Here is a 14,586-nt window from a genome sequence, read left to right as displayed (position 1 = left end):
CCCCCTCCCCAAGAGGATTACAACAGATCTCTTCTATGTTTCATCTTCAGGATCAATTTAGGTATTTTTGAAACAGTATATAACGACTTTCCAGGAATGGAATCCCAATATATAACATGGTACCCAAAACTTTTGGTGGTGGTGGTGGTGGTGGTGGGTGCTTGCCTTGCAGCAGTCGGGGTCGTGACCTTCATCCAGGAACCAATTAGGCTGAAAGCCAAAAGTCCTGCTTATATTGTGGGAGCTCTAGGGGGAGCGTGAATAGGTTTTCCTCCTTGACTGGGTGCTGGGCTCAGAACCGGGAGCGAAGATACTAGAAAAATGTTTCAGGAATCCCCACTTTAGTCTTGCACCGTAAGCCAGTAAGTTCGGCCATACTGCAAGGTCACTAGAGCATCTGTGTCCAAGTTCTGCCCTCACCCAGAGGGGGAGGTATGGGGCATGCCCATTTCTCATCCTCACATGCCACGTATAAGCCCAGCATCTTTGTTGTTGATGCTACCTAGCTACACTGAAGCACATAAATAGACCTATTCACCCACACACCATTTTCTAGTGCACATGCTAGAAAGGGTCGCTTTCTCTATTATTGTGAAGGACATGGCCAGCACAACTGATGTTTGAAATAGGAATGATTATTAAACTTAGTAATCTATAAATCATTCTTTAGAACCTACCCTAGCAAGTGAAAGTTTATTAGACATATCCTCTAGTATTTTTATTTTCCTATTGAAATTTTAATATAAAAATACTCCTTCAGAATAACTACTACAAATTCCCTATTTATAAGCTACTCATTCTGTGATTCAAAATAAATGCCCATACCTTGTTTAACATACAGCGCTGATTGAGCACGCTATGTGCCTCTATAAGATTTTCCCTTAAATTACAATATACTATAAGAGACACATTCTCCAATCTCCAGAGTGCTACCTTACACTTTCAGGCCACAAGAGACAAGAGCAGCATGTGCACTGACCATTCCAGCACATTCTGTTGCCCATGGGGCCAAGACACGCGCCCTGCAGATGCCCTCGGGAATGGACACTCTGCAGGGCTGTGGGAAGCTGAGGGTACTGGGTGGTGTGCTGTTTACCACTCTGGTCCCTCCTTCTTTACTGCTGTGTCCTTTGACCCATGATGGCCAAGAAGAGGAAATGAAGCAAAGACACAAAGGAACAAAGATCAGGGCTGGAAGTTAAACTTGTAAGCTTTACAGAGGCTTAAGAGGCCTTTGAGGAAATAGTTGAGGAAATACCAGAGTAGCAATTAGGGATCTTCTGACATCCCTGCAGCCCAGGAGCACTGACCATCATTTCCAGCTAGAAAAACCTACAGCCTGGGCAAGTCAGAGCTTCTGGTGGCCCCTGTCCCCCCACCCCTCTTAAGAGTCCCAGTCCTAGGGGCAAATCTTCAAGGACTGTGAACAGAAGGTGGTGATGCCCACAGCAGTGTCCAGGCAGGCTGGAAATTACCTTATAAAATACTGATTTTGGGGTTTCCTTCTCAGCAAGGTTTACAAAGTTATTAGACTCACTCCACTGCACTGTGTTTAAAACGTGAGTTTTAATTTAAGCTCTAAGCTTTTATCGCCTGTAGTCTGAACAGGCAGAAATCTTCCACAGGAAAAGAGTGATTCAGCTGGATTCTACTTCTATTGCCCTCAATTGTTTTCTTTTGCAAAAATCTCTTTACAAAAATCTTTTGATTTTATTTATTTAATATAGCAGATGTCTTAAGGATAGAACTATAGTTCAAAAAAAAATACACACAAAACTTTTCCTACCAACATTTAAATTCAGCACTTAAATTCAAAAACCACAAGAATACTAAATATACAATATCCACGCAGACGGATCACTTACGACTGAGGCACCACAAAGATATAGGCGCTAGGGCCGTTCTCCTAATGTACAACCCAAACCATCACCCTGGGCAGTTTTAAACCCGGGCAATAAAGTGCTTGCTGAAGTCAATCAGCTTCAGCACCGAAAAGGCAATTTTAGAAGTTGTGTCTAAGACAGATTTTTTTTTTTGTAATGGCTCTTTGGCAACTCTCCCTGTGTCAATATAACTTTCCTGAGCAAGTACCTCTTGAGGTGAGTAATGCACCCAGCTGGGCCAAGAAAGGCCTGGCTGAGGTCAAGCCTGGGGAGATGGGGCAGGACAGGTGTGGAATTTTATCGTGGGGGACACACAATCAGTGAAGAAAGTAGTCATTTTTTTCCTGAAATTTTGCTTTAATCTCTCTAACAGCAGAAATCCTAATTTCCCCACCCTGGGGTCCAGGGAACTAGTGATTCCCGGGCACAGGCCCCTTAAATCCTAGGTGGGTTTCTGGTCAACCACTTAGGACCCCTGTATCCTTATCTGTCAAGTATCTATACAGTGGGTAATTAATAACCTTAATAGCAGGCTCTGGAATGCATTTTAAATTATTTTTGAGTTTTACAACCCTGGCTCCAGGAAATTAAACTAACCCATACTACCCTCCAACAACAACAAGAAATTTACAATTCCACTGAATTCAAAATTAAAAAAATTTTTTGGAAAAGCTTTCTTTTTGAAAACCCAGCATCAAATGGTTCTCTGCACTGTCACAGGTGAGGATTACCCTAGTCCCAAGGGGATCGTTCACCTTTAGACTCTTGGTTTTAAGGCAAATCCACACCGGACAAGGCTTCCAAACCCAACGGGACGTGTCCCATTCTGCCTCCACCCCTCACTCCGTTCACCTGTTTCTCCAGGAATCATATCTGCTGTAGATAGTCACTGAAATAACAAGATGAATATATACCTGTATCTGTGTTTTATTTTCACACTAACTCTATCATAGATAGCATCTATCATATCAACAGATTGTCTAAACGTTAACATGGATATTTTACGATCAGCCAAAGCATTTTAGGAAATTACGGTAAGATTTTTATCACAACAGTTCATTAAATTGAAGGCATCTACTGGAGATTTCTGATTTTTTGGGGGGTCAAAAATCACCAAAACACAGACAACTCTGACATGAGTAAACTACTTTTAAAAATGAAGTTTATTTTATTCAAACCAAAATAGAATGAATCTATTTCTTAAAGTCTGAAATGGTTCTGTCCTGCAGGGCTGAGTGTCAGGATGATTACACAGCGTGAAGTGGGGACGAGGGAGTCCTGGGAGGTGAGAGGCCAAAGTCTGAATCTCGGTTTATGATTTCGCTTTTATTGTCTGCTGCTTTGCTGAGCCCGGAGTTCAGTGAATTTCATAATTAATCAAGATCAAAGGATTACCAGCTTAAAACAAAACAACTCACCCCTGAAGAATCCTTTCTTCTACTTTTTACTCTGAAAGCAATAATTTTCTTTGACTTTCCCTGTGTTATATACACCCTTCCAAAAATGGTATTTACGATCCACATTTAAACCCCCAAAGGCCGGCTAATGGAAATGTTAGATTACTAAACAAAATTAACTTTCACCACTTTAAAGTATATATGTAATAGAAAAATTGGTACTTCAAAACACAAATGGCTAAGGGAGTTGTTTAAAGTTAATAATCTCCAATTCAGGTCTTTAATTGCAGTCCTTGAACTTCTGCGCCTGACTTTCTCAGAATATATTTGCTTTCTTTCTCATTCAATTGGAGAAAACAAAGGAAGAGAGTCCTTAATGACCCACACGTTGAAATGTTTAGGGAGAAGGGCACTAATATCTGTAACTTACTTTGAAATGCATAAAAAAATAACATGGCGTCTTGGATACAGAGAGGGACAGATGGAAGAATAGGTTATGTGTGTGATAAAGCAACAACAGCAAAATGCTGGGTGCAGACTGGAGCTGGTGGTGTTGATTACACATCTTTCAACTTTTCTGAACATTCGAGGACTTTCATAAGGAGGAAGAGAGAGAAAATTTACAGTGCTATATTCTAAATGGAGATCAACATTAAATCTAGAAGACACTGATAACGGTGCTGAAAAGTCTGGTTACTTCTCCTATTGGAATCCAGGACACATTTCCCATTTTTTTACCAGCCACCTGCTCCAACCCCCAAAGCAAACCATGGTCAAAAGGTCAGGAAATTACTTTAACAAACTAGGCTAATACCAAATTCTAAACCTACAAAATCCTTTACAAACTTGTCCTTAATAAGACCTGTTCTCAAACAAAAGGAGGTGACAATTTAGCCCGTAGGGAGGAAAAAAAGTCAGCATGTGGTGCTAGCAATAGGCTGACTGTATTTTAAGAGCCTCTCTGCTTATATCCCAACAGATCCATTGGACATCGATGCCCTTTCAGGGGGCAAAAATTACCCATTCATTTAGTTCCTTTTCTTCGAGGACTCTGCAACCTCCCTCATCAGAGATGAAAAGCTTACTTAATACACAAAGAAACAAACAAATAAAACACATGCAAGGCATCTGTCCTCCCTGAAGCATCCTGGACCTCTTCCTTTCCCAGGTGGGGACTGGAATAGAGGTGGGCCTGCAGGTAGAGTTTAGGTGTTCAATCAGGACTAGGGAAGAGCACAAACAAGTTAGTTACAGACTTTCTAAGCTAGAAAGAATCGTAGAAACCATCTACTCTAGACCCCTCACTTAGATGGAAAAATTAGAATCCAGACTGGACAAGGGACTTGTTCAAGGTCACTGGCATTAGGGACAAATAGAGGACTAAGATCCAATCTCTGTAAACAGCCCCCACAGCCCTCTGTGTTTAAAAGGGTCCTGTGTTATGGCAAAGGTCCCCATATCCAAGCTAGGTGATCCAGAGGATATAAGAGAAGTTATTCTCATTGGTCTCTCAACATTTACTGGATAGGCAACAGATTGCCAAAGGAATCCTAGAGAGAAATGAAGAGGTATCTATCACTAATAACACAGCCACATGGAAAAAAGGGCAGTTGGGAGGCGGGGCTGGGAAGTTCTATTCAGCTTGGCAACCTTCACACCAACAGAGGCCAACTTCCTTCTTGGATCCGCCAGCATAACTAGTGCCGTAAATCAGCAGACTGAACCTCTATTGCACATCTCCCTCTCACTCCTGGGTGGGACACCCCACACTCTTCTACTGAGCTTCAGTTTCTTCACATGTAAAATGGGGGGCAGGGGCCCAATGACCTTTGAGGTCTCTTTTCAACTTTGGCCTCCCTTTTAACTTTGTGTTAAAAAAACCCCAAACACATGGCCTTAAAGTCCCTTAGCTGTGCCAAAGCGCTTAGCAAACTTAAGCCACCCAAACATTCTACAAAAGCAGATCAGAAAACTTTCAGCAGTAAAATGCAACTGAAAACATCTTTTGAACTGAAAAGAACTCGAAACCACAAAGACCTGAAACCACGACAAACTAACAGCTATTCTCTGAGTGCAAGTGTTATTATGCAATGATAAAGTTCCCAGGAGCAAAACCGGCCCATCAAAGTATTTTGAAAAAGCAGGAAGATAATGAAAAATGAGTTTTAATAAGTTTAATAAGATCCTTTGTATGAAATAGGCACAACCCTGGCCATCCTGCTGGGTTTACGCATCCACAAATGGGAGATTCTCTTTAACCACATGGAAGAAAATTCAAGACATTTTTCTGGAACAAATCAGGCAAAGAAGAGGAGAAGAGGGAGGTGGCCCCTTTCTCCCAAAGAGTTCCTCCTATATGCTTTATCAATTGACTCAAGACAAGACACTCAGTACCAGTCTTCACTACATTCAGTGGGAAAGGGGGGAAATGTTAGGTAGAGGTAATGAAGCGATTGCTTAACTTAAAAATGGGGAGAGACATTTATCTCTAGACCTTTGATCAAGCAACGCTGTGTACTTCAAGTTTCACGTTGGGTCCAGGCTGCTTCAGGGTCATAAATGAGTTCTGGTCCAAAAGTTTTCTTGTAAAGCAGTTGTTTGATACTGGAATGTATTTTCCCCACTGGAAAAACATAAAATGGGGAGCAGGAGGATTCCCAGCCCAGGTTATGAAAGCCTGATCGATTTCTAAGATACCTGAGTCAGAGTTATAGTCCCAAATGGTTTTTGCCGCCCACTGACAGTTTCCTTAACAGAAGCCTATTTCCCGCCTCCAGCGAGAACAGCCGGTTCTGTTTAGCTCTGGTCAAGAGTGTCCGTTTCTGGGTGTGGGGTGGGGGAGAAAGAGCAAGCAAGGAGAAATTCTTTTTTTTGAGGAAGATTAGCCCTGAGCTAACATCTGCTGCTAATCCTCCTCTTTTTGCTGAGGAAGACTGGCCCTGAGCTAACATCCATGCCCATCTTCCTCTACTCTATGTGTGGGACGCCTACCACAGCATGGCTTGACAAGTGGTGCCATGTCTGCACCCGGGATCTGAACCACCGAACCCCGGGCCATTGAAATGGAACATGTGAACTTAACCGCTGTGCCACCAGGCTGGCCCCAAGGAGAAATTCTTAAACTCCTGATTTAGGCTTCATTTTGGGGTCCCTGGAATTTGGCATGAGTGGATCTTGAATAGCTCTAAAAAGAGCCAACCTGATTATCTGCATTTACACGGAAGCAAGCAGCAAGCAGATAAATGCACTTAAGTTACCCAAACTCGCAATGACTGGTTTAAATGCAAATGGAACAATGGTGTCAGTATTACAGTATTAGTGCTCTCACTCAGGAATTCCAAATAAGTGTTACTGGGGAAATTGTTCTTTTCTTTTATGGTGGCAATGACTGTCGGTGAGGAATTAGAAGAGCAGCAACAAGAAGCTTCAGGCTCACAGGATAATCACAAAGCAGAGGGACAGGATTTGACCTCCGGGGGCAATTTCCTTCTGAGTTATTACAAAACAGACCCATCCACTTAGTACACCTGCTTCCATTAAGTTACTTTCCTGCCATAAAAGAACTGGGCAGTAAGGAGAATGGGTAGGCCAACAAGCTGCCAAGCTTGCTCATAGTTTAACATGATACTCTTAAAATACTGTTTTGTTTATAGCAGGGTATTCTACTTTGATTTCAAAAAGAACTTCCAGGGAACACTAAAGCTATCCCCACATAACAAAGTCTACCAGCTTGTGGAAGCGCTGGAAGCCATTTGATTTCAAGACTCATGATCTTCAGAGATAACTGAGACCCCTGGAGGCTAAGCTGCTGAATTTGGGCTTTCCTGGACATCACCAATACGCTTGTGCCAGGGAGCCCACCAAGCTTTAGGCCATGCCTTTAGCAGTGGCTAAGACCACTGCCCGAGGCAGGACAATCAAGTAGCTACAGCCAACTTCTCCCAACAAAGAGCTTTACTGACAAGATGGCGGTCCATATGGCCAAAGAGATGCAATTACACTACCCTGAAGCCATGCTGTCACTGTAGGCTGCCATGCAGTATCAGAAAAGAATAAAACGGCCCCGCCTTAATGCCTGCTCAAAAGAAACTAGCCACAGCTCATCTCATTCACTGGAGTGCTACAGGCATCTTACCCCAGGACTAAACTCACCTCTAGAATTACGATCCCTGAAGGCACCATAAAAACGCCCTCCCGGACTGAAAATTGCTACGTACCCAGCAATTTCCTCCAGTGAGTAACTCGGTATATGGAAGCTCTTGTGTAAATTGAAAAGGCTAGATAAACATAAGGTGATATGACATGATGATACTTTTTCTTTTGTGTTTGCATATAGAGATTAACCCTAACATTTATGGAAAGTCAACTCCTATCTCAAAAGGCAAGTAATTTCACATCCATGTTCACTGCAGCATTATTCGCAACAGCCGAGAGGTGGAAACAACCTAACTGTCCATCAAGAGGTGAATGGATAAAGAAAACACATACAATAGAAATTTTCAGCTTTAAAAAAGAAAGAAATCCTGGCATATGCTACAACATGGTTGAACCTTGAGGACATTATGCTAAGAGAAATAAGCCAGTCACAAAAAGACAAATACTGCATGATTCTACTTTCATTTTTATTTTTTGAGGAAGATTAGCCCTGAGCTAAGATCTGCCGCCAATCCTCCTCTTTTTGCTGAGGAAGACTGGCCCTGAGCTAATATCTGTACCCATCTTCCTCTACTTTATATGTGGGACGCCTACCACAGCATGGTTTGCCAAGTGGTACCATGTCCACACCCGGGATCCAAACCAGGGAACCCTGGGCCATGGAAGGGTAACGTGCGCACTTAACTGCTGCCCCACCAGGCCACCCCCTGATTCCACTTTTAAATTCCACTATCCAAAGTAGTCAAACTCATAGCAACAGAAAGTAGAAGGGTGGTTGTAAAGGGCTGGGGTAAGGTGGATATGGGGAGTTTAATGGGTATAGAATTTTAGTTTCACAAAATGAAAAAGTTCTAGAGATCCACTGCACAACAATGTGCATGTAGTTAACACGACTGCATTGTACAGTTAAAAATAGTTAAGATGGTGAATTTCATGGTTTTTTTGGCCACACATACAGTGAAGACAATTTGAGAAACAAAAAGGGGCCACTTGAAATAGCTAGACTCAAGAAGGACCCCAAATTCATGAATTTTGGGCTTTGGCTAAAGAACATTTCTGTAGTCCTTACAAAGTAAACATTACCACTATATAAAAAAAAACCCCACAAAATTGTCCCCTAATTATAAAAGTAGCATATGTCCGTTGTGCAAACCACTCGCATCACAACCCCTCCTTTCATCTCAGAAATATTCTTCTACACTATGAGGAACAGCTAACAAATTTGCAAGACCTTCTCAAGGTAACTATAAAGGGAGATCCCGTGCTTCAAATATACATGTAGATCTTGCCTACGCTTTGTTCCTTGGGATACAAGACAAACTACATATATGAAAAACACAAACATTTCCTTTGTAATTGGTTTTCTGAGATAAAAATGGCTTTTCTTACAAAATCATCTCAAGAAAGTTAAGCCTAACACACTTTCCTCTAATGGTTAGCTCTAACAAATTCCTCTAATCCTTAGCCAATTATATTCCAATAGAGTGCTATCGGGTTTACAACGTAAGGGACAGAATCCCTAAAAATATTTTTTAAGATTAGTTCCTTTTTATTTCTTCTATCCCAACCTCAGTTTTAAAGATTATTTAAAAACACACACACACATAATCACAAGGGTTTTCTAACAGTTTCACTTCTTCAACATGGCGTTTAGTGATGTTTTTAATATTTTTCAAAGCAGAAAAAAGGGGCTGTTTTATTTTTCTTTGGAACAAGTTGCTGCCAGATTTTGCACATTGCAGTTCTTTGGCGATGCGATGGAACACATGCCCACCCACAGACACTAATTTTGCTCCTCACCCTTCCCGAGCAGCCTTTATGACACATGCTGTCTGCACTCCATTTAATGGAATTCAAGAGGCCCAGTCACACAGCAGGCCCCACGGGGCCAGAGCAACAGCAGGCAACCCATCTCTTCCACTGGACGGGTACAAGGAACATGTGTTTAAAAAGAAAACCACAAAAAAGCCAAACCCAGCTTGGACATTTCCAATCTGAAAATCTTTACAACTGCATGAATTAACACTGAAAACTAAAAGTCATCTCCTGGGCTGAAATCTGGAAAGAGATAGTATCTCGTTGCGGTTCCTTGCACACTGAGCTCTATAAAGACAACGTAGGTAACTCCCTGAGCTGCTCTCACAATGTGCAGCAAAGAAGGTAGACTGTCATACAAGCCAAAAGCTCTTTCTAAGACGGCTGACGTGCCAGCCCAGTTCCGAAGCCTTTGCTTTGTCTGTGGTGATCATTAGTGATGAAGGAACATTGGTGATTAAGGATCCCATTGGGAATGGGCATGGGTTCCATAACTGTCCCACATACACCATAAGACTATCTGGGCACAGATGTCAATGCAAACAAGCTGTCAGCAAACTTACACCTGGAAGAATGCTCAGGGCTCATAAAAGTCCATGCTGGTTTGTTAAGAGAGTGGTCATTCATCCCATTTATGTGTCCTTAAGAGCAGGGTTAATGTCCTAAGAAGGCTGTTCTGTACTTGTCTCTGGCTTTTCTCAGCTACACAGGAAAGTCGATATTCCCAGATAATGACACAAGATTTATCTACAAGTGCTATTAATCCCACCCACTATGTAGGCAGAGTGATCATAAACCCCGGATGTGGGGAGGACAGTGTAACAGCAGAACAGTGGGCAATGGACAACGGGCAATGGACAGGTCCAGCCCTCCCTCTGGGGGCTATGACTCTCATGCATATGCATAAATCATCCACCCGTACAGCAAGAACAGACTGCAGACTCTAAAACAGCTCTCTCTAAATACTAATAAGTATTTTTAAACATTGATAGATGATCTATAGTGATTTTAAGTAAACCTGTTTTTATCAAATAGTTACTGATTCATTATAGCTTCGAGTCATTAGAACACAGTTTTAACAGATGCTAAAAAGGGGCGGGGTCTTCAAACCTCAAAGATGAATAAACATCAAGGATAGCTTTTCCCAATCTGTTCCACTAGAACATCCTGGATGCTCTAAGCTGTGAGGATTCAAATGCTCTGCCTAACTGCCACTCTCTCCAAGGGAAGAAGAGAGAGAGGAAAAAATTCTTTGTCCGAGGTTGTCACTCTACTTGGCTCAGAAAACATGGCCATCAAAACTATCAAATGAATTTTTGAGTAGGGCAGTTTTCTTGACTTCCATCCAAGAGGAGTTAGGTTCTGAAGAACCAGAAGGGAACAGCTAAAAGTTGCTTCTACACAGAGCAATTAGTGGCTTTGGATTATAGACTCCAGTAAATCTATGAATAAAAGAAAACCCAGGAGGAATCTATCACCAATAACGACGAATCCTCACTGAAGAGGGAATTGAAGCAAAGAGAGGGCTGGGCCCAGATCACAAGCATTTTTTAATTTAACGCAACCCAGCCCATAACTCTGAACATAGGCAGTGTCTCACTCAATATCTATTGATCACTTCCAAGTTGAATGATATGAGACCCTTGGTATGGCTGTGGCTCTGTATTCCTTTTCCTTCAAAAGGGAAAGGAGGACTCTAAAAACCACGTAGTCACTCTGGACCGATGGCTCATAGTGCTTAACAGCAAAGGGGCCTCTGGCGAGCAGTGGCCACAACCCTGGGGGTGATTAGCATTGTCGAATGGCAATGATCAATATGTCCAGAGTGTGTAATGTAACCAGAGCTGAACAAAATCTACGCTGCTCTGAAATAATCTGGACAGGACCTGAGTTAGTCTCAACTACACAAATCAGAGGAAAGTAATACATTTTCACAGAAAAAGCCAATAAATCAAGAACCTTAAAAGATATATTTTTATATACCAGCCTGTCATCGTTTTTTGTAGGCCTCAAGGAAGAAAAATGATATAATGGAACCTAAGATTTCAGCAAAATCAGAGAATTAGCTATTCTGCCTTTAATTCACATTACTAAGTCACACTATTTTTCTGACCACTTTGACAAAGTGAACCCTGAGCTGAGTGTGGCATCCACCAAGGCGTGGAGAGAGAACCCCGTTTACTGTAAGACTGCAGAATTTAGGCTTTAGTTCACGCTAACATTTTTTAAGTAGCTTTTCTTCCACAACTTAAAAAAAATGTTAATGAGAAGGAATAAAAAGGACCCTTACTTTGAAACTGAAGTATTTTTTAATATCACCAAATGCTATTATTAAGTATGCACTCTATATGCATGTATACACATATAAAAATAAGCACTACAGATGTGGGCAGGAAAATTCTTAGCAAAACCCCCACATATTTCAAATACTGTCCTTCCTCATTATTGTCCTCTACCATAATTAGCATATTACAGCATAACAGGTGGCTTTCATTTATAGAATGCAAAATTAATGAAATTTAGAGATGGTCCTGTCTCAAAAAACAAATTGGCCAGTCTAAAAAAAGTGCACCCCTTAATCTACAAAACAAACAGAAACAAACCAAACAAACTGCCTTTATGTTGGCTTTCCATATTATCTGACTTTCTGAATTTACTTTAAGTGAATGTAAAACATTTACTGACAGTTTACAGTACACATACCTCAAGGAAAACAAATCATATATAGGCTTTACAGGAAAGAAGAAGAGAACAAAGACTGCCTATTTTTCCAGCTTGCTAACCCAGCTCTGTTGAATGCTCTCCGAGTGATAGCAGAATTTACCACCATAGACGGGCTGCTCCACAAATGCTGCGTCTTAGGCAAATTTATGGGCAGCGTGTTATAGGTCCTGACCCAGTCATTTTGGACAGACAGACCAGAAAAGCATAAATAGGACTGCTATAAACTAACTATAGCATCTGTCCCTAACAAGTAGGACACAAGAAGTATATTTTAAAAATATGAGGAGACACTGAATGGACTGTCAACACACAGAGGAATGTTTAATATACTCAAATAAACGAGATATGTGCCTTAACTAGCCAGGCATTGTTTAAATTTAGTGAGTGAAGGGAGAGAGAGAGAGGGTCAGACAGGCGACACAGCCTCCCAATTATGCAGAACAATCCTTCAGATCATGTGAAAGCTATAATTAACCGTTGTTACCAAATCCCCACTACTCTTTCTCCCACCTAGAAAAAATTAATGCATGAGTTCAGTATGAGCAAATTATGATTTGCAAAACATAGACGTATTCACTCAGTAGAGGAATAAAGCTTTCTTGCATTAAGTCACGCATCTTGGAGGGTAGGAAAAAGCAAAAATCCAACAAAAGAAATAAAATACTTATCAGTAGACCACCTCCTTGAGCTCACTGCTGCTTACTCATTTTTTTAAGTTTTAAGCTACACCCCCCCCCCCCCAAAAAGGTATATCACCTCTGCAAGCTGTTCCCAAGGTAGCATGTTTTAAACTCAGGGCTTAACAAAAGGGGAGAGCTAAGATCATTTCTATCTGAATATCTAAGGAGAAATTTGTTTTCAGAAAGGGAGATGAGTGGACACGAGCTCTGTGTCCATCAAAAGACCAGGGGTTACCTCTCTGCCCTTGCACGTGGCACATACACATACACCAACACGCACACCCCAGTACTTTCCAATTACGATGACTTTTTTTCTCCCTTAAAAAATGTCAAAAGAAATCATCATCGGAAAGGTTAGGCAGAAGAGAACAACGAGAAAATAAAGTTCATGTAAACAGTAAGCACATACCTGCCGGGCGATGCCATTGCCTCTACATGGTAGAGCCCAAGTGCTGGGTATTAGCATTATTGCTACTATAAAGCTTCCGATAAAAATGGATCGTCTCCTGCGGACCTGAGAACCAGCTGGCTGCTTGAGAAGTGGTTTCCCCCATATATGATTCAGTCTCCTTGACAAATATACTGCATCGTACTGGATGAGTCATCCGAGGGTTAGTCCGCATTTTATAGGCCTGTTGTGTCATTACTCACATTCAACATCCTGCTTCTCAAAAGTGGAAGCTGGAAGCCTGACAGCTGACAGATGCTTTTTCTAATTAAAATATTGTTTTAAAAAAAAAATTCCTGTAAGTTCTGATTATCAATCATTGATGATACTACGAAATGCCCAGGAAGTACATGGCACAGCTCAATACCCGAGATTACAGTCTGTAGAACCACAAGTGTAAATGGTTCACCAGCCCCATCTCCCATCCAAATAATTTGTATTCCGACTTGAGAGCAAGGACTCCCCTCTGTTAAGCCATCAGTGTATTAATGCAGGCATAGGCCCTATTGTTGCATGTTGTAGGGTTACCCAGTTGCAGGAGCTTTGTAAAAACTACACATCAAAATTTTGGTCCTGGATTAATTTTGTTAGGTAAGATAGTAGCTCTGTGTTTATAAAATGACTACCTTTTGGAGAAAATACATCAGGGATGAAATGATATAATATCTTTTATGAAATATTTAAGCCAAAAGAAATGTGGCAAAATCTTGATAACTATTGCATCTGTGTGGTTGAGTATATGAGAATTGGCTACATTATTCTCTCTTCTTTCGAGTATCTTTGAAAATTTTCACAATAAAATGTTTTTAAAGTTAAAAAAAGTCTTAGTCCCTACAGTCTAATTTGTACCCAAATGAGACACTTTTTCTAGTTGGGTATGAACATACCTTAGGTGTGAATGGGGTACCATTCACACAGTGCAACCCAGTGGCCCTGGGGGTGTGGGAGCTTCAAGCTTGAAGGGATGATACTTGTGTCCCAAGGCCGCTGTGAGGGCTGCATCCACCCCCTGAACAAATGCCTGGTGCCTTCTCCTCCCAAGACTGTCTGGTGGTTGTTTCTTCATGCTTTCTTTGAGGACACAAGCCCCAGTCTCACTGGTGAGTTCATGTTTGACATTACAAAGGAGAGGTGACTATTTCCAGCTTCCTTATATGGTTTTGGAAACGCCCTATGAGAGGTTATGTAAGTCATATCCACATCCCTTAACACCAACAAATGTCTCTGTTAAGGTGGCACCCTGTTTGTTTGACTCACTTCATGCTTAAACTGGGTTACTTAAACCACCTGAAGAAGAGGTTTTGATTTCATGACTGCAAAAAAACCAGATACGCAGGCTCCAACGTATGTTAAACGAAACCACTGCTGAAATTAGAGGTCATTTAAAAAATGGTCTGTGTCACGAACAAGTCACCATAGGATACTTGAAATACAGAAGTCCCTCGAAAGCCTAGGACCTCTGGCCTGCTCTCTTTAGTTCTGAA

The 14,586-nt window shown here is 41.5% G+C and overlaps 1 protein-coding gene across 4 annotated transcripts in view; it reads right to left on the bottom strand.

Moving 5' to 3' along the window:
- The window catches only part of SPRED2 (sprouty related EVH1 domain containing 2), a 117,325-nt gene that overhangs the window by 41,649 nt on the left and 61,090 nt on the right, over positions 1-14,586 (bottom strand). Inside the window, exon 1 of one of the 4 annotated variants that reach the window (XM_023618977.2) lies at positions 13,990-14,222. The exons of 2 other annotated variants lie outside the window; for them this stretch is intronic. In XM_023618977.2, coding sequence (XP_023474745.1) covers positions 13,990-14,012 — 23 coding nt within the window. In that variant the 5' untranslated portion in view covers positions 14,013-14,222. Of the gene's footprint in view, positions 1-13,063; positions 13,477-13,989; positions 14,223-14,586 lie in introns of those variants that run through there. One more of the 4 variants, XM_001494344.6, reaches the window with a different exon arrangement.

Source organism: Equus caballus, chromosome 15 (genome assembly GCF_041296265.1).
Source record: "Equus caballus isolate H_3958 breed thoroughbred chromosome 15, TB-T2T, whole genome shotgun sequence".
NCBI classification, from domain to species: domain Eukaryota; kingdom Metazoa; phylum Chordata; class Mammalia; order Perissodactyla; family Equidae; genus Equus; species Equus caballus.
Note: the sequence above shows the minus strand (reverse complement) of the source record. Positions and strands in the feature narration are given on the sequence as shown.